Raw genomic sequence first — 19,838 nt, 5'->3', positions numbered from 1 at the left:
TATCCAGGCGGCGTACCTTGAACGCCTCCGCATTCCGGATCTTCTTCTGTCGTAGTTTCTCGAGGCTGGGCGGTGCTACGAACACGGTGTAGGGCTTGAGGTCGGAGTTACGCAGGATCTTCAGCGACTGAGGATGCAGGTTCAGCACACAGATTTTACCGGAGTTCACTACTTCACGTATCGCTTCCAGTGACGTGCCTACAAAAAAAGAAATACATTAACACAATTAACTGGTGGTAGGACCTCTTGTGAGTCCGGACGGGTAGGTACCACCACCCTGCCTATTTCTGCCGTGAAGCAGTAATGCGTTTCGGTTTGAAGGGTGGGGCAGCCGTTGTAACTATACTGAGATCTTAGAACTTATATCTCAAGGTGGGTGGCGCATTTACGCTGTACATGTCTATGGGCTCCAGTAACCACTTAACACCAGGTGGGATGTGAGCTAGTCCACCCTAGTTCTTAGCAATAAAAAAATACGTGTTTAGACCAAATTATGAAAGTATTAATTAAGGTAAATTATGTACCTAACAGTAAGAAACAGTAAGAAGAAGATAACGTGTGGAGTCAAAAATTCAAAACTCGGCAGGGTTTCATTCCTATAACGAAACCACTGCACAAACAGTTTTAAAAAAGAATTTAAAACTCATACAATTATTGGAAGTTATTGTTTTCTTCATTATAAAAGTAATAAAGTAAACAACATAAATGAAAATAACAAAAATAGTATTAGGGAGATTTTATACGATTTCTATCTTACCGTAGTAAGCCTTTTCATATTCTCCATGCTCGACGAACTTTCTGTTCAGTATGTCGGCTTCGAACTGCGTGCGCGATATGAAGTGGTAATCCTGGCCGGGCACTTCGTGGTCCTTACGCGGCCTCGACGTGTCTGGAAACAAAACAGTTCTGACATCAATCACTCATCAGTAAAGACAACAACAACAGAGCCAAATGCTAATAAAGATTATGATTCACGAGATGTCCTACCACGAATAATTACGCAAATTATAATTTTGCGGATTTGATTTTTATTACACGATGTTATTCCTTCACCGTGGAAGTCGATCGTGAACATTTGTTTAGTAAGTTTCATTAGAAAAATTTGTACCCGCTAGTGGGATTCGAACACCGTTGCATCGCTAGATACGAATGCACTGGACGTCTTATCCTTTAGGCCACGACGACGACAACTTGATAGCATTCTAATAACTCTAAAGGGACAATCAAAGTTTGATACTCACGCGGCACGGCTGCGGCAAACCTCGAGCCGTCCTCCATGAGTCTCTGTCGCAGTTCGTGTCGGCCTATGTTGGGTGGCCCTATCAGCACTATGGGTCGCTTGTGTGACGCGCGCGGATAGTACAGTGCTACCTCTTCGTACGTCAGGATCTCTTCTTGTTCGTATTCTGGAAGCGACAATGACAGTGGCGTTTTGATTAAAAGAGTTTCTTTTTGGATGTAACTAGAGAGATCTATTGCGGGAAAACAATTTTGAAAATGGAGTGCAAAGTTTTGAAATTTTTTAGATTCTAGATGCGTTCACAAGTTTCTAAATGACTGACTCTTTAAAGCTATTAAATATTACTTTGAAAGAATTCGTTACATAAATATGTGCATATCATCACAGATACAAGTCAAGCTAGTTAAAGCGTGTTTAATTATTTTTTTCCCCGTTATGTAACACAGCTGTCGTATTATTTATTTACCATGTCTATCAATATCTGTTTAGTTATGCTTTATTAACTCTTAAACGCTCTACCCACGAAATGTGAAGTTCGTTCACGGTTGGGTATCAGTAATAACATAAACCATGAATGCGATTCAACCAGTTATTCCCAAACTTTTATCCAAACGAAAAATTTTGTATAAATATGATCCTTGAGATGCAATAGGTATGTAGAACTAAAATGGACCTAAGTATTCACTTTTAGCAAACCGTCTTGTATTGTTTCTTGAATATTTTCCATTATTGGAGAAAGGGATAAATGTATACAAATTAAAAATAATAATCTATATGAATAGTAGTCGGTTAGATCCAATGGTGCAAGTGTACTTTATCCCAATTGTGGCTTCAGCATTGATCAGCCCTAGGATGTCTATTATTTATGTTATCAACAGAAACATATATTGAAGTTTCAATGTTTTATAACGCCACAACAATCGCTAGCGAGTGAAGGTACATTAATATACTTATGCTTTCAAGATTGACATTCAGTGTAAAACTTTGGGAATCACTGGTTTATGCGGTTTGCCCAATTTTAGGAAATAAATAATAAAAAACAAATATAAGTACCGTCGACTGTCAAGTGCATACCGTCTCCGCCAGACGTCGAGTACAGAGGGTATCCAGCTTCACTGGTCGCCTTCTTGCCCTTCTTCTTGCGCGGCGGTTTCCTCGCGCACAGTAAAGTGCCGCCTTTCCTTGGCTTGTCGCGGGCTGCCACTTCGCCGGCTAACGTTAACTTCATTGCTTCCCGTCTGGAAACACGCGGCATTTTACTGCTTTGAACGCGCAGATAAGGTTTTTTTTATTGCTTAGATGGGTGGACGAGCTCACAGCCCACCTGGTGTGAAGTGGTTACTGGAGCCCATATACATCTATGACGTAAATGCGCCATCCACCTTAAGATATAAGTTCTAAGTTCTCAAGTATCGTTACAACGGCTCTCTCACCCTTCAAACCGAAACGCATTACTGCTTCACGGCAGAAATAGGCAAGGTGGTGGTACCTACCCGCGCGAACTCACAAGAGGTCCTATCACCAGAGTTGGATGAGGAAGAGATATATTTTGTTCAATGGTTTGTATATTTAAGCTTTGTTTTTTCTACTTATTCACTGGTAGTCTAGGTGGCTATTACAGCTACGCGCGGACGGGTAGGTGAGCTCACGGACCCAACTTGAAAGAATTTGATAGTACTAGCCCTAGCAAGAGTAGTGCTTCGCTAAATCTACCGCCGGATTGGAATCGCGACCCACACGGAAGATCCGGCGAGAAACTCACTGGGCTGTGTCTATGGGAGTTTAACAACTACCCACCTCGTCGATTTTTTAGTTACGATATTAAAAGTCGAAGGTAAGTTGCTTCGTAACAATGGAAAGTCCAGAGATCCTTGAAGCCCGAATACGGTTTTGTTTTCCGATAAAATCCTTGCGAGACTCAGACACCAAAATCGCTTCAGGCGCCCTACGATGAAGGCGGGATGGAAGCATCGTTACGTAAAAATCACTTCGGTCATGACTCAACTAATATAAAGGAGCTGTTATAAAAATAACAAAAAGTACAAAAATAGACTTTATTGCATAAGAAATATGGCTATTAAAAAACAGCTTACTGGTGTTGGAACGCTTGACTCGGTATTAGTCCGGCGAGGGTCTGGTCCTCTTCGCCTTCCCTGTACGCCTGCCACCAGTTCGGATCTTCGCGACTTATCACGTGTAACACGTCACCTTTTTGGAAGCTAATACCTGGAAGTGAAAGGTAATTATGAAATAGAATAGTCGATTAGTCGCCAGTGACCTCCAAAATTTTTAATAATTCGAAACATTGGAAGTAATGTTAAAACCGTACCGTAATGATTAAGCCGTAAAAGTATTATTAAGTATGTCTGCGGTTCGTAAAAATCGAAGAAAATATTATATACAATTTGACTGAGACATCTTCACTCCGGTTTGATAGGTAAGGCGGTCGACTATGACGGAGGTCAAATGGCAAATGGCCAAGGCCAATGTGTAATAAATTAAGCCCTTAATAATTAAATAAGTCCTTAACAATTATTTTACACTGCCCGAATGAAACCGGGTTAGAGGGTTCCGGTGAAGGTTAAGAGGCGCGTCTAGTGCAATGCCTTACAGCAGCTCTATACAACTGCACAACGATTGGTGGTGAGCTACATGCGATGCCGAGAGTGCTGGGAAGTCGCTTAGTAGGTAAGCCTTTTACAGCTTTGGTTCTTTTAAATGTTTTTTAAAGGGATTTTATGACCTGGTAACTAAGACCTTTAAGTCATGTCTTATTTTAGTTTTTATTCTTATTTTTATGAAAAATGATAATATGGAGTGAAATGAAATGAAGATGATTAATTTGAGGCATTAATCAGCTGGGACGAAACTAAAGGAAAATAGATGATATTGGATGAAAAATAATATCAGTAAAATGGTGGTCATGTACTGAGATTGTTTCAGTGGACTTCTTGGAGAATCCCGAGAAGTTACGTCCGGCGGCTTTGTTTCATTTTCCCACATTTGTGCACTTTCACAGATATTAAACAGTTAATAAACCAACATTATTACACATTTAAAGCTGAAGAAACACTAAATAGACCAAAATTACACAACTTCACTCCCCGCGTTCCCGCCCAAAAAGTCCTCGATTCCTTTATGTGCTCGACCACAGGGTCCAACGTGCAGAAACTTTGGCCAGGGCCGAAAAAAAAACATATTGAAGGGGGAAGGGTTACCGAGCTCCCTGCAGGGGATGTACACGTCGTCCTCCGGGTCGTAGTCGAAGTGCGCGCGCACGTGCAGCACGCGCGGCGGCGGAGCGGCCCGCACGCAGCGCGCGCGCGGCGCTAGCACCACACACAACGTGCCCGACAGCGCGCCCAGCACCTGACACACCTCGTGCACGGACTTGCCGCGCATCGCCACGCCGTTCACCTCCAGCAGCTGTTGGACGACAACACTTTACTAGTGGTGGGACCTCTTGTGAGTCTGCGCGGGTGGGTACCAGCCATCCATCTATTTCTGACATAGAACATGAAGATATAGAACTGACAACGGAATAATTGAAATCTTAACTTTTTTATCGCCATTTTATTTTATCGGGCTGTAGGGCGGGATCGATGGAGACAGCTGGTTGACGGAATCGGACGGAGTCACGATCCTCAACAGTGAGTGGGTGGCGCATTTAGGCTATAGATGTCTATGGGCTCCAGTAACCATTTAACACCAGGTGGGCTGTGAGCTAGTCCAACCCTAAGCAATAAAAAAAACACGCCACTATTCAGACCAACATGATATCAACTATCCAAACTGAACTAAATTAAAAAACCTTGTGTATTCGTGAATTCATACACAGACCGACATAATATCGACTAGCCAAATCGAATGTTTATTAATTTTTTCCCTACCTATTCTGGTAACCTTGAGGGGTTATACTAGATTCGCAGAACGAGTAAGTGAGCTCACTGGGCTCTTATTTAATTAATCCCTTAACCGAAACCAAAACACCCCTTAACGCAGGCCTCATTGTATAAATCTAAGGCCCTAAAAGTAAAACGCTTATACTCGTATCTTATATAGGTATAATTAGGATGGCGTTGTTAGAATCAGGCGAGGGTACGGCCCGCCTGTTGGTGAGTGGTTACCGTCGCACGTGGACGTCACGGGCCTGGCGTTAGATCCAGCAGACCAGCAACCTACCGCTGTTATATTTGTTTGTTTTTATCGGAGCCCTTACCTCGTCGCCCTCATGTAGGAGTCCAGATTTCTCCGCCGCGCCCCCCTTAACTATCCTGCCGATAATAACGGCTTCTCCTTCGTTCCTTACCGTGGCACCTGCGAAATAAAAATAACATTAGTAAATACGTTTTTCTAACAGCTTAAGGCGAGGTCGTATCGTGCGCTATTTTCATTAAGTTCAAAACCGCATATCCTATTTGACTCCGCGTTTGAACTGACTTTAAATTTGAGCGTAAATGGAAACATTTCTAAAATTGACTATGTCATTAAAAAATATGCACGACTGTCTATTTAAATTTTAAAAAAATTTTAGAATTTTTAGACCAACATTGACTGACTGACTGACATGATGCAATTTTAAAATATACATTTTTGCAATTTCTTTTATAAACGACAGTAGCTACTCGAAATTCGTTTCATATTATTATAATTCATTTTCTGCTGCTGTTATATCGTCTGTCGTCGTCGGTACTCACCACTACCCCGTCTATTTTCGTTGCGTATCGTTCTATCTGAAGGATGTATTGTGCTATAGAACTCATGTCTGAAGATTGGTAAGTATCTAAGGGTTCCCGATAACCTCTCAACACCAGGTGGGCCGTGAACTCATATACATCTATCTCAGAAATAATAAAAAAAATGTTTTATCGTTATATCAAAAACCCTAAAATATTTCCGCTTTTTTCGTTGTATTCTGACACAGCGCCTTAAATACAAAGCTGATCACAATATTTTCTACGTTTGGCGTAAATGAACAAACAACTTGTAAACCAATTAATTCAAAATACATGACTCTTCATCTGCAGCAGCATTAAAAATACAGTAATAAGCTAGGGTTGTTCAAACGTAGAAAAAACTTACCGAGCGGTTCATTTGTTTTCTCTATTTTAATAATCTTGATGTGCTCGCTCGGGTCGTCCGGGGAATGCGACGTCAGCCCTTTATCGTCCTTATACGCGCTTCCGTTCTGTAATTGTTTATCAATCTATACTAATATATATATATATATATATATATATAAATGAATTACCGTTCGTTAGTCTCGCTAAAACTCGAGAACGGCTGGACAGATTTGGCTAATTTTGGTCTTGAATTATTCGTGGAAGTCCAGGGAAGGTTTGAAAGGTTAGATAAATATGAAAATGATCGGAACTAAATAAAAATAACAATTTTGTTTTTCCTTTGATGTGTCCCCCCCGTCGAATGGATTCCTTTTGTTTGTTTTAAGTTTTTAGGTCTTTTATTTATCGATTGAGGCACTACGAAGTCTGCCGGGTCAGCTAGTAATTTATAAAAGTCAGAAAAACACCTTGGCTCGGTTTTCTTAGTCTGATCAATAAAAGAAATAGTATTTGTGTGTTTAGTTTGTTTGTTTGTGTATGCGTTTGAGCATCGCATGTAAGATCAAGGAACAAATCACGCACGGTCATCCGGCCTCAAATTGGGATTCCCTGTGCTATGGGTACCAGAAACTGACTTACATACTCTAATACGTTTAAATATATACATATATAGATAATAAGCAAACAGACAAAGAGCACATCACACGAATGTTTGTCCGATGTGGGAATCAAAACTATGACCCTCGGCGCAATAGACAGGAGCGCTAACTAATGCACCACCGATTCAGTCAAAATATCTTCTTCTTTTTCTTATTTTCCCCACCTTATCCCACTAGGTGGGGTCGGCACAGCAAATTTTTGTCTTTCATTCTCTTCTATCAGCCGTCATCTCAACACTCACTCCTCTCTCTTTCTCTCATGTCGTCATTCACACACTCCGTCCATGTCTTCTTCAGTCGACCTCTTCCCCACTTCCTTGCACTACCATTTCCACACATCTCCTAGTCACATGCATCTTCTCTCTACGTATCACATGTCCATACCACGCTAAGTCAGTCAGTCAAAATATATAATTCATAAATACTCGTAGCAATACGTAAACAAAATCTGTGACACTTCTATATATTGGGCTGTGTTACTCAATGACGTCTGAAGCGAGACATCGCCGAGGAACGCAAGCCGCGTCGATTTGCAAGAATTTAACTCATTCAACTTCAACAATTATGAGTTTGAATGCCCTGATTTAGATATTAATAGACGGAATGTACTTTGCACAGAGAGTGAGTCTGGCTGTCCAACGAGGCAACGTAGCCAGTATCTTGGGAACTGTGCCTCCTTCAAGCGCATTGGAAGATCTGTTCTACTGTGTCAGTTGATTTATGTTAAATTATTTTGATTTGATTTTTGTTAATAATAATAAATTGTTTAATAGACGGAATTGTTAATTTAACGGAATGTCACATTTCGAGACGTCTACATTTCATTTGTATGGATGAAGGATTTTCGTAGAATCAAAATTTTGAGCAATTAATTCCATTTTGTGTACGTAATTTTGATTATAATTCGTTCGTGAAAGTAATTTTGTAAAAGCATTCGTATACAGTTTGAGTGAAATACTTTTATAGCTTTCTGGTGGTATCGTGTGCACGCATGGATATGTACAACAACACTGATTTTTTTTTATGATTGAAGGGCTACTGGTGGCCCGGAGGGCTTTCCAGTTTCACCAGGACAGGTGGGCGAGCAAAGGTTCAGCCAAAAGGAGTGGGATTTGCTAACAGCTGCCCGAGCGCCTCCGGAGGAGACCTAACAACTCAAGAGCAGCTGCTCCGCGAATGAATCTACTACCGGATCGGAATCGCGACCCGCTGAGGAGACCCGGCGAGAAACTCAGCGAGCTGATTCATGGGAGCCCCTGAATATTTCTGCCGCGAACCACTCACGCCTTCCTGTTTAGAGGATGAGTGAATCCACGAAAACTGATGAAAATACCTACTACATATAATTATCCTACATCTAAAATCTCTGTCTTCTAAATAAGATGTCTTCTAGATAATTGTCCAAATGAAAAATGAAAAGAACAAAATCTCACCTTATGCCTCTTGCCTAGAGTGAAGCACGATTGATCTAGCATAGCAGCGGCCTGGTCGTGAGCCTGGATCAGATTCTCTAGCTCCAGTCCACCGAGGATCGAAAGCAATTCCGCTGCTATCGCCGAAGTGTCGCCTCCAGCAGTTGTATGGGCGCCTAATACGTCCATGCACTGTTCGGATCAACATTCCCGAAATTAATATGGTTAAACAACATCTACTGAGACCCTGGTGAAATCCTTAAGAAGCAGTAATGCGTTTCGGTTTGAAGGGTGGGGCAGCCGTTGTAACTATACTGAGACCTTAGAACTTATATCTCAAGGTTCTCAAGGTGGGTGGCGCATTTACGTTGTAGATGACTATGGGCTCCAGTAACCACTTAACACCAGGTGGGCTGTGAGCTCGTCCACCCTTCCAAGCAATAAATAAAAATTATAGACAGAATAACCTAAACCATATCTAGATTAGTCTCTTTGAAATCACGCTTTCATTTTAGAAAACAAATATGAATAGATAACATTTACTGGTGGTAGGACGTCTTGTAAGTCCGCATGGGTAGGTACAACCACCCTGCCTATTTCTGCCGTGAAGCAGTAATGCGTTTCGATTTGAAGGGTAGGGCGGCCGTTGTAACTATACTGAGACCTTAGAACTCTTGTTTCAAGGTGAGTGGCGGCATTTACGTTGTAGATGTCTATGGGTTCCGGTAACTACTTAACACCAGGTGGGCCGTGAGGTCGTCCACCCAATCTAAGCAACAAGAAAAGTGTAGTTTTAACGTGTGACGAAGTTGCAAGGTAGCACATATGTATGTAATTTATTCCATTGTAAAATTTTTGTTTTAAATATCAAGGTTATGTTTACGTAAGTATTATTTAATTTTTTTATTTTAATTTTTGGTAGGCAGCAGCTTAGCTCTGTCCCTGGCATTGCTGATGTCCGTGGGCGACGGTAAAACCTCACCATCAGGTGGACCGTATACCTACAAGGGCAATATAAAAAAACGTTATTTTTTTTATATTTTTCTATATGTGGAAATCATAATTGGCTTATTTACTCAAAATAACTACAACTTTTTATGTGAATACATAAAGTTTTGAATGCACTGGTTTTTTTTCCTTTGAATATATATGTACACGCTAACGGTCCAAATTAAGTTAACGATTACTAGAGTCGCCAATATCGATTCTGATATTGTGATTTTGCCAAATTTTCAATTGTTTTTATTTCGTCGTCGTCGTGGCCTAACGGATAAGACGTCCGGTGCATTCGTGTTGAGCGATGCGTTCGAATCCCGCAGGCGGGTACCAATTTTTCTAATGAAATACGTACTCAACAAATGTTCACGATTGACTTCCACGGTGAAGGAATAACATCGTGTAATAAAAATGAAACCCGCAAAATTATAATTTGCGTAATTACTGGTGGTAGGACCTCTTGTGAGTCCGCGCGGGTGGGTACCACCACCCTGCCTATTTCTGCCGTGAAGCAGTAATGCGTTTCGGTTTGAAGGATGGGGCAGCCGTTGTAACTATACTTGAGACCTTAGAACTTGTATCTCAAGGTGGATGGCGCATTTACGTTGTTGATGTCTATGGGCTCCAGTAACCACTTAACACCAGGTGAGCTGTGAGCTCGTCCACCCATCTAAGCAATAAATAAATAAAAAAAATTCAATCCTAGACTTGATCTACTTCAGGTGTACTGTGAACAATTCTGCCCATCAAAAGCAGTTAAAAAAAACTTGCCACTTTCAGTATTTCCATCATCAAAATGACCCCACTGTATGGAAAATGGAAAATTTAGATAAAATTGTTAGTGCCAATGAGAAAATCGGGTGGGTGTGCTTATATTGTCTCATGTTCGGTATTCTTGTTTTATTTTTGAGAAAAAGCTTTTATTTACGCGCAGGCAACAAAATTACTATGTAGACTATAAATAAATTGATGGAGCTTACGTCTTTCAAGCTGTCCGAAGCATGTTTGGTGGAGGGAGGTGACAGTCCTGGTCTCTTCTGCCTCACGGCTGTTAAAACTGCCGATCTGGTCGCTAACACGGTCCTCAGCGCAGGACACAGCAGAGACCCAGCGGCTCCCGCTACCCTGGCTGCCAGAGCAGTTTCACCACTGGCGGCCAGTGCTTTTTGAACTCTCGTGAGCGCCGCGCATACTTCTTGATAATCTGAATTCGAAGACATAGCAAGGTTCAAACTAGATGTTACTTTAAACTAAGTTTGCATACAGATTTGAATTGAAAGCCAATTTAAAATACGAATATAATATATATAGTGGTAGGACCTCTTTACTGGTGGTAGGACGTCTTGTGAGTACGCACGGGTAGGTACCACCAACCTGCCTATTTCTGCCGTGAAGCAGTAATGCGTTTCGGTTTGAAGGGCGGGGCAGCCGTTGTAACTATACTGAGCCCCTTAGAACTGATATCTTAAGGTGGGTGGCGGCATTTACGTTGTAGATGTTTATGGGCTCCGGTAACCACTTAGCACCAGATGGGCTGTGAGCTCGTCCATCCATACAAAATATAAAAAATATTAATAGCCTTAATATTGCTTTCCAAAGCATATTGCCTAATGGTAAATGGTGCAACAGCATTAACGCTAGGGATAGCTTTGAAACCTCGTTTGAAGGTAAATAAAATATAAACTTCAAGTTAAGTATACTGGTAAATGACAAAATGATTCGATCAACTAATATATAACCGCTGAACGGTATAACGAGATATAACGAGATAACTACTAAATAAAATAAATAAGATAAGGTATTAAAAATTTACCGTTCATAGAGATCCAACGGTTTTTAAACAAACGAATTATTAACTCAAAAATAATAGTTTAAAAAAACTAACAAAATACGCTTTTGTAGAAAATCCAACTAAAAAATTGAAAATAAATTTGAATTAAAAATAGTGTAAGAAAAAATGATTTTGTTTAAAAAAAGCGTGGAGTGCATGGTATCAGTTATTGTTAGTTTTTTCAAACTATTATTCATTTTTAATTTTTTTAGGTGAATTTCAATTTTTCAATATTTTTGAATTTCAATTGTCATCGGTTCTTAATAAGTATACCAAATTTCGAGTACATACTATCATACATAGGTCTGAAGCTAATAAAAGCGTATTAAAAACGACTCTTCTTGTTAATTCAATCCTAATAATAGAGCCCACAAGCCTAATCATCATTATGTGGCCCGACCATATCAGAGCTGACAAATTATCAACTTAAGTATCGTTCGTTATCCAGCCGAAATCAGCGTTATGGAAGTCGCCAAGGAAAGGTCGCTTACGCACAGCATCAAAGGAGGGCTTTACATTAGTTTAGTTGATGGGCACGATTGTGAATCGTCCCAGTTGGCACCTATCGGACGCGGAACTATTGGATCGTGAACTGGAAGTGATTCGTTCACGGCATCTGTTGTTTTACAGCGTACGATTTTTTAATTAGGTAAATAAACGATTTAGATCTTACGTTACGTATACGTTAGCAATTATTTATATGTTACCAGCCTACCCGGCAGACTTCGTAGTGCCTCAATCGATAAATAAAAGACCTAAACTTTTGTATAAAATAAACTTAAAACAAACAAAAGGAATCCGTCTGACGGGGGACACATCATAGGAAAAACAAAATTGTTATTTTTATTTAATTCCAAGCACTTTCATATTTATCTACCTTTTAAACCTTCTCTGGACTTCCACAAATAATTCAAGACCAAAATTATAATAGCCAAATTGGTCCAGCCGTTCTCGAGTTTTAGCGAGACTAACGAACAGCAATTCATGTTTATATATATAGAAGAAGAAGATAGGAGATAGATTTATATGTTATGTTTATAAAGTAAGCTATACAAATGGAACGTGGTTAAATAAACATTATACTTTTCGAACATGAATATTCGAACGAAGGAGATCGAATCTTTAGAGAGATGATCACTGAGATGAAAACTGGGTCACAACTTTCAAAAATTGGCAAATTTGTATTGTTGTTTTTACCTTCTACGGTATCTGCGACATATGCAATATTATTGAACGGGCTCCTCAGAGTACGAGTAAGAAAAACTAGGTACTTTAGGTGTATATCGGGACGAGTCATCGAATTCTAGGGGTTACACGTAAAAACGACCGAGAAAGAGGGTAGATAGATTTGTCTCTTGCTAACATCCTACCCGCAACCTTCTATATATCTATCAGTCTATCTGTGATCACGGTGCTTAAAACAACGCTGAAATATCTGGAACTTGCATGTGTAAGTCGCAGTAAGAAGCCCTTAAATAATAGTGTGTATAACTCATACGGTTAAACGGTCCAACGACCTGATCATAATGGTTGGTAGGGACTGAATGCGATAGGCAAGAGACCGCAAAAGAATGGGGTGCATTGGAAGAGTTCTACATTCAGCATTGGGTGGACACGGATTGAAGGAGGATAGCTCATGTGTGCTCACCAATGATTGTGTAAAGCTGGGACGAGTCATCGCTGAGATCGTCTTCGTAGGCGTCATTGACAAACGCAGTCCCGCCCGACGGCGGAGGATTTGTTCTTAAATTCTGAAGTTTGTTGGAATTCCGTATGGAGTTTCTCAGTAACTCATTTTGGGCTGCCGCTCTTTCTTCGGCTTCTTTTCGCTGCCGCAGTTGTTCCTGCAAGAGTAAAAATTTAAGTATTAAACAACTAGGCTGTACTAGGCTAATCTAGATTTTTTTATAGCTTAGATGGGTGGACGAGCTCACAGCCCACCTGGTGTTAAGTGGTTACTGGAATCCATAGACATCCACGACGTAAATGCGCCACCCATCTTGAGATATAAGTTCTAAGGTCTCAAGTATAGTTACAACGGCTGCCCCACCCTTCAAACCGAAACGCATTACTGCTTCACGGCAAAAATAGGCAGGGTCGTGGTACCTACCCGCGCGGACTCACAAGAGGTCCTACCACCAGTAATTACGCAAATATAATTTTGCGGATTTCATTTTTATTACATGATGTTATTTCTTCACCGTGGAAGGTAACCGTGAACATTTGTTGAGTACGTATTTCATTAGGAAAATTGGTACTCGCCTGGGATTCGAACACCGGTGCATCGCTCAACACGAATGCACCAAACGTCTTATCCTTTAGACCACGATGACTACAGAGCATAAAGCAATCGGAACAGAGAAGAGATGACGTAATTTTTTTTTGCCTAAATGTGCTATTGATAAAGTTTGCATCAGGAATACCGTCCCCAATCAATTTAGTTTTAGTCAAATAAATGACCCGAGTGAATCTTGTAATAATTAAATTCCAGTGAAAAATATTAATTTGATGAAGGCTCAGAGGTGATATCTTAAACATGACGGTTTTGTTTAGAGAATATTTTTTCAGCTTAACTCTATAATTATTTACTGCATTTTTTGCATTTTTTTCATCCACGAATAGTGAAAACTAGAATGGAGCAAGCGTGAATAAGGAGCTTCTACTGTATTTGTATAACTTTGTAGGCAGCGTTATACAATTTTTCCTTGTCACGTAATCTTCTGGGAACACATAAATCCAAAAGGCAATCATATTATTAATCCGATCTTGGTATAGGGAACTCTGAAAACATCGATTGTACGTATTATATGAACGTATTAAATGATAAGTCAAAATTAATAGAATCGTTCGTGTAATTCATTCAACATAATAATATATCGACTGCTAGCAAATCCGGTAAATAGCTACACTATTCATAAGATTGCACTGAAAACATTGACAGGACTTTTTGGCGGGAACGCGAGGAGTGTAGTTGTGTCATTTGTTTTATTTTGTGCATTTAGTGTTTCTTCAGGGTTAAATGTGTAATAACGGTGGTTTATTAACTGTCTGTTTATAACCTGTGAAAGTGCACAAATGTGGAAAAATGAAACAAAGCCGCTAGACGTAACTTCTCAGGATCTTCCAAAAAGTCCACTGAAAATATCTCAGTAAATGACCACCATTTTACTGAGATTATATTTCAGCCCATAACATCTCATCTGACTACATTTAATTTCATACCAGTTGATTAATGTCTCAAATTTATCATCTTCATTTCATTTTGACTCCATTTTATCATTTTTCATAAAAGTAAGAATGTAAATTAAAATAAGACATGACCTAAAGGTCTTCGCTACCAGGTCATAAAATCCTTTAAAATAAAAACATTGACAAATATAATCAGTCATCTATCACTAAAATTCTATTTAAGTTCTTCAAATAAAAAAACAGTAATAAAACGAAATTTTGATACGACACAGCGGAAATAATTTGCGATGTAAATTAGAACAAAATATTAAACCTTTCATCTTCTGCGTTAAATGTTCAATTAGCGCGTTTAAATGAAGGAGCAACATCTGGTTTTAAGTGGTGCCGTAACAAAGCAGGGCTACGCGGTCGATCATAGTAGGTACTCCAAAACACAGTTCAAATTTGAATTAAGAGCTCCTATCAATGTTTCCGCAGCGTTTTGCGTGACATTCTGTTTGTTTGGGCGCCCGGTTGACCCTCTCGGTAGGTAGCAACGTCATGTATCACGATAAATAGCCTTTTCCGGCCTCAAAAAATAATACTGCCCTGCAAAACCATCGATACGATACTTTTGACGTTCAACAAGTATGTACTTTCATTTATGTTGAATAAAATTTTTTTGATTTGATTTAATTTGATTTGATACCTTTTGTTAACCTTTGTAAAACAACCTTTGGGATTATTGCCTATCAACTTTATATAAATAAATTATAAGCCGAAGATTAGGTATGATATTTGGTAGGTTTACGATGAAGGGAAGATCTTCCACCGAGCGGGTGATATTGCTCAGTAGACCGACGGTCCGAATGTTGTTGTTCGGAACTTGTATTTAAGCAAACTTATCTTGAAATTTCTTAAGCGACATTCAGGCACATCGTCGTTGTCAAACCAAAATCTGCTATGTGCACTTTTTGAGATTTTTACTTTTTGACCTTTTCGTATAGTTCACAGCCCTATCTACCGTATAAAAATACTGTTATGTGTTTATAGCTTAAATATTTATCTATAGTTTTCATTTGATACAGTTCTTAAAAATTCACCTTTACATAAATTCTGATATGAAAATGTTTTTACTCGTTAATTCAAAATAGAGTTTTTGCACATAGCAGATTTTGGTTTGACAGCGACGATGTGTCAAATATCATATTGTGTTGTATGATGGCTCTCTTCTACATCGTTCCCTCACTGCTGAGGATCGCGACTACATGTGACGTTCCTCCACTGTGTTGGATCATGGGTGGCATGGACCTCATGGTACAGACTACCACCAAGTGCTTCCCCTACTACATTTGACAATTTGGCTGGTGTTCTGCCCACGGCGCCCTTCCCTCTATGCGACCCGAAATTATGGGCTTTTTTTATTGCTTCGATGACTGGACGAGCTCACAGCCCACCTAGTGTTAAGCGGTTACTGGAGCCCATAGACATCTACAACGTAAATGCGCCAACAACCTTGAGATAAAAGTTCTAATGTCTCAAGTATAGTTACAACGGCTGCCCCTACCCTTCAAACCGAAACGCATTACTGCTTCACGGCAAAAATAGGCAGGGCGGTGGTACCTACCCGCGCGGACTCACAAGAGGTCCTACCACCAGTGAAGTACCTACCCTTCTCTAATTCATGTCTGGATGACCGCATGAAGTGTCCAAAGAAGCTCATAACACGTTCCCCGCAGATGGCAGAGACCCTTTTTTGGATTTTTAGCTCCCTTAATATAAATACAGCTACACAGCCACAAAATACATCCTATATCGTCTATGGGAAATCTACTTCAGACGTTTCTCTGGTTGTGTTTCGAATTGGAGCGTAAACGATAAAAGGTTTGACCAATAATAACGTGCTTGTAATTTTTGTGCTAGATTTCTGCTTTTGTTATCACAACGACCAGTTTACTTGAGTTTAGTGGGTCAGTCGTGCACCCTCGCTGTGGGTTCAGCGAGATTGAACGATAACATTCGCCCATATCTCTGCGATCGGACACGATCGATTTGATTCATCTATTAGTTCAAAAAATATATCTCAAATATTGTTGTGCGGTATAAAATAGTTGAACTTTCTATTTCTTGTTATATACCACTATGAAATTTAGAATATAACGTTTTAACTAGCCAAATGTCATTTTTTTTTGTACCTAAGCTGGTAGCTTTGATAGACTATACCAGCGTAAACGAGCTAGTAGGTGAGCTCAAGGGGCTCAAACCTGACGTTGTTGCTAACACGAACCCTAGCAAAAGCAGTGCTTCGCGAAATCTACCACCGGATCGGAAACGCGACCCACTGAGAAAATCCGCAGAGAAATTCACTAGGCTTGTAGTAAATAAAAACCAGTATAAAATGAACGACAATACCGTATACTTTTTTTATACTACCCACACGGTAAGCGAGAATGCTCGCCAAGAATTCTTTTAAATTTGGTAACAACGATAAATAGCAATTAGCTTATATTTTTCTAAATTTACGTTTGATTGAATTAATTTAATCAAACTCAGCAACTACTACTGTGTTGCAAAATTCATTAATTTACTTGGTTAATTTTTTAAGGCAATTGCAGTCTGCTACCTCAGGAATATACGCGACAGAGACGAATCTAGAATTAAACATTGGGTGTAAAAAATTTACCGACTTACTGATTGAAAACTAATCAGTACCTAAGTCGGTAAATTTTGTTCGCGAGTAGTACAGTAGTGGTTTTTAAATATTTTTATGGTTAAAATGTTTATTTCCAAGATTTTGAATACGTTGTCTGGATGCGTTTATTACGACTTAGATTGATCACCTGTGTTCCGTAAGCAGGTGATCAGTTCACATGATCTAAAATGGTTGCCAGACCCATCACAACATTCTAGAAATCTAATAATATTTAAGGTTGCCTTTCCAAATGACGATTTTCATATCAGAATTATGGTCGTCGTTGACGGGTACGCCACCCTTATAAACAAAAGTCAAATTCAAATTCAATATCATTTATTTCAACTTAGATGTCAGTATAACACACTTGTTGAATGTCAAAATATAAATAACAATGTTAACTCTACCACCGGTTCCAAAAAAAGCCACAGTCCTGAGATGAACCGGCGAAACAAACTCAGCAGGCTTTTTTTTTTTGTTTTTCCTCAAATATTTTCTTTTTTTTTTTAAATAAGTAACAATGCAATAAACGAAAAAACAAGACAAAAAATACAATTACAAAATAATAATAATAATGAAAAATGAAATGGCCAGGAGCGAACGCCTCATTCCCACGTAGTGCACATCTAGTTTTTTTTTTTTTTTTTGGTTAAAGCTAATAGATACTTTTATTAAATTTCGACGCTATTGACTACTTCGAAATTTAACAAGATGCATAGGTATTTAAATATTAGAATATAATTATTATGAGAGGTAAAATAATTTAAGGGGGGTTTTGAGTAGACAGTATATAAATATAATATATAACTTTATATGTAAATGAACGAAACTAAGATGTCATGTAAATTTGTAAGTGGTTAATATAATGTTTTGTAAAAGTGTAAATAGAAATGTAAAACACAGTGCATTAATTTATATTTAAGTGTTATTAAATTTTTTGAGGCTATAAATAATTTCATTTAAATGTATCATAAATTTATTCAATGTTTCCTCTTTTTTTGTAATTTCATTGCAATCTTTAAAGTCTATGTTATTTATTCGACATATAGTCTCAAATTCATACCTTGTATTAAAATATTTTGGACAATGTTAAAATAAATGTTCCATCGTTTGTATGGTGTTTGAATCGCAGGGACAAAAAGGGTCTTGTGTTATACGAAATCTGTGTAAGTATGCTTTATGGTAACCATGTCCTGAGAGAAATTGTGTTACAGCGAAATTTGGTGGAACTTTATCTATAAATTTCTTTAAGGATGTATAATCTGGAAATATCTGCTTGGTGTATTTACAATTATCTACTTCATTATACAGAGATAATCCTTAACTTTATAATATGCCTTGTTGCACAAACGTTCCTTGACAGTTTTCTTAAATCTATGAACAGGTAGTAATTGAACGTTTAGTGGGATCTTATTGAAAAGTTGTACACCCAGCCCCCTAAAAGAGTTGCTTATTTTGTTAATTCGAGCCGCCGGCAACGCATTATAGACATCAGAACGTGAATCGCCCCACCTACCTTGAAATATTAAGTAAAAGTCTTAACGAATTAAAACTGCAGTACCGCCATTCAAACGTGGCTCATGAGACTTTCCTAACAGAAACGACCTAAGCGTCCGCGCTTACAGCACCCAGCTATTTCGCAAATAAATAAATAAATTCGGCTTTGACTTTTATACAATGTTACTCCTTCACTGTGGCAGTCGTTAACATTGATCCTTAGAAACATTAGTATCTGCTCGCGCAAATTAGCATCGGCTTAGTCGCATAGCTCGATAATAGGACCACGGCACCTGATATCAATTGTTTTGGTTTTTTCCACTTTAAGTAGGCGACACTAAGCTTTCTTTCCAACCAAGTAAACTTTCTCTTAGATTTACCTGTATTCCTTAAGATTCATTGCGTATTTTTAAATAATTAAGCTATTTATTATTCTTACATAGGAAGTTAAGTGTTCACGCGTAAAGCTGATAATAATATTATTACACTACCTCCAAGAAAAGAAAATCAATTGAAAGAAAATCCATATTTTCTAAAATCAGAATTATCAGAATTATGCTTTATAAGCATGTTTTTTTTTTAATTTCTTATTTCTCTTGTAGGCAGACGAGCATACGGCCCACCTGATGAGAAGTGGTTATCGTCGCCCATGGACTTCAGCAATGCTAGGGGCAAAGCCAAGCCACTGCCTACCGTTAAGTACTCTCCACAAGCCTCGTTTGAACAAGGATAAGTCATAGCGTTCAGGAAACACCTTGGGGAGAGCTCATTCCAAAGCCGGATACGCGGCAAAAAAGATCTCTGGAAACGCACTGTGGATGAACGCAGTGGCACCAGGTAGTATGGATGAACTCTACTCCGGTGGCAGGCGGTGCGATGGTAAAAACGAGATGATGGTATCATCTCAAGCAATTCCTCAGAACCCTCCCAATAGAACCTACGGTACAAAATACAGAGAGAAGTCCCTCCGCAGGCCCAGAGGTTCCAAACGATCCGTGACAACGGGATTATCGACAATCCGAGCGGCCCTCTTCTGTATGAAGTAAAATGGAAGTAGCTGGTATGTGGCAGTGGGGTATCTATACTTCTATACTAATATTGTAAAGAGGAAAGTTTTGTTTGTTTGTGTTGAATAGGCTCCGAAACTACTGAACCGATTTTACAAATTCTTTCACTGTTGGAAAGCTACGCTATCCCCGGGTGACTTAGGCTATATTTATTATATTTTCAAAAAAAATAGGGATCCTTACTGAAACTCCAATAGTTTAAGCCAATGTGTA

At 39.1% G+C, this 19,838-nt stretch overlaps 1 protein-coding gene across 7 annotated transcripts in view; it reads right to left on the bottom strand.

The window, feature by feature from the left end:
- The window catches only part of sdt (MAGUK p55 family member stardust), a 167,491-nt gene that overhangs the window by 3,491 nt on the left and 144,162 nt on the right, over nt 1-19,838 (bottom strand). For 6 of the 7 annotated variants that reach the window (XM_089734536.1, XM_089734537.1, XM_089734540.1 and 3 more), the window contains 11 exons: nt 12,850-13,045; nt 10,351-10,574; nt 8,396-8,566; nt 6,323-6,428; nt 5,460-5,557; nt 4,459-4,666; nt 3,334-3,466; nt 2,294-2,478; nt 1,242-1,406; nt 758-889; nt 17-198 (listed from right to left, as the gene is read on the bottom strand). In XM_089734536.1, coding sequence (XP_089590662.1) covers nt 17-198; nt 758-889; nt 1,242-1,406; nt 2,294-2,478; nt 3,334-3,466; nt 4,459-4,666; nt 5,460-5,557; nt 6,323-6,428; nt 8,396-8,566; nt 10,351-10,574; nt 12,850-13,045 — 1,800 coding nt within the window. The remainder of the gene's footprint in view (nt 1-16; nt 199-757; nt 890-1,241; nt 1,407-2,293; nt 2,479-3,333; nt 3,467-4,458; nt 4,667-5,459; nt 5,558-6,322; nt 6,429-8,395; nt 8,567-10,350; nt 10,575-12,849; nt 13,046-19,838) is intronic. The other variant, XM_089734538.1, reaches the window with a different exon arrangement.

This window comes from Bombyx mandarina, chromosome 18, assembly GCF_030267445.1.
Source record: "Bombyx mandarina strain Sakado chromosome 18, ASM3026744v2".
Taxonomy (NCBI): Eukaryota; Metazoa; Arthropoda; class Insecta; order Lepidoptera; family Bombycidae; genus Bombyx; species Bombyx mandarina.
The sequence above is the reverse complement of the archived record's forward strand: the minus strand, read 5'-3'. Positions and strand labels throughout refer to the sequence as shown.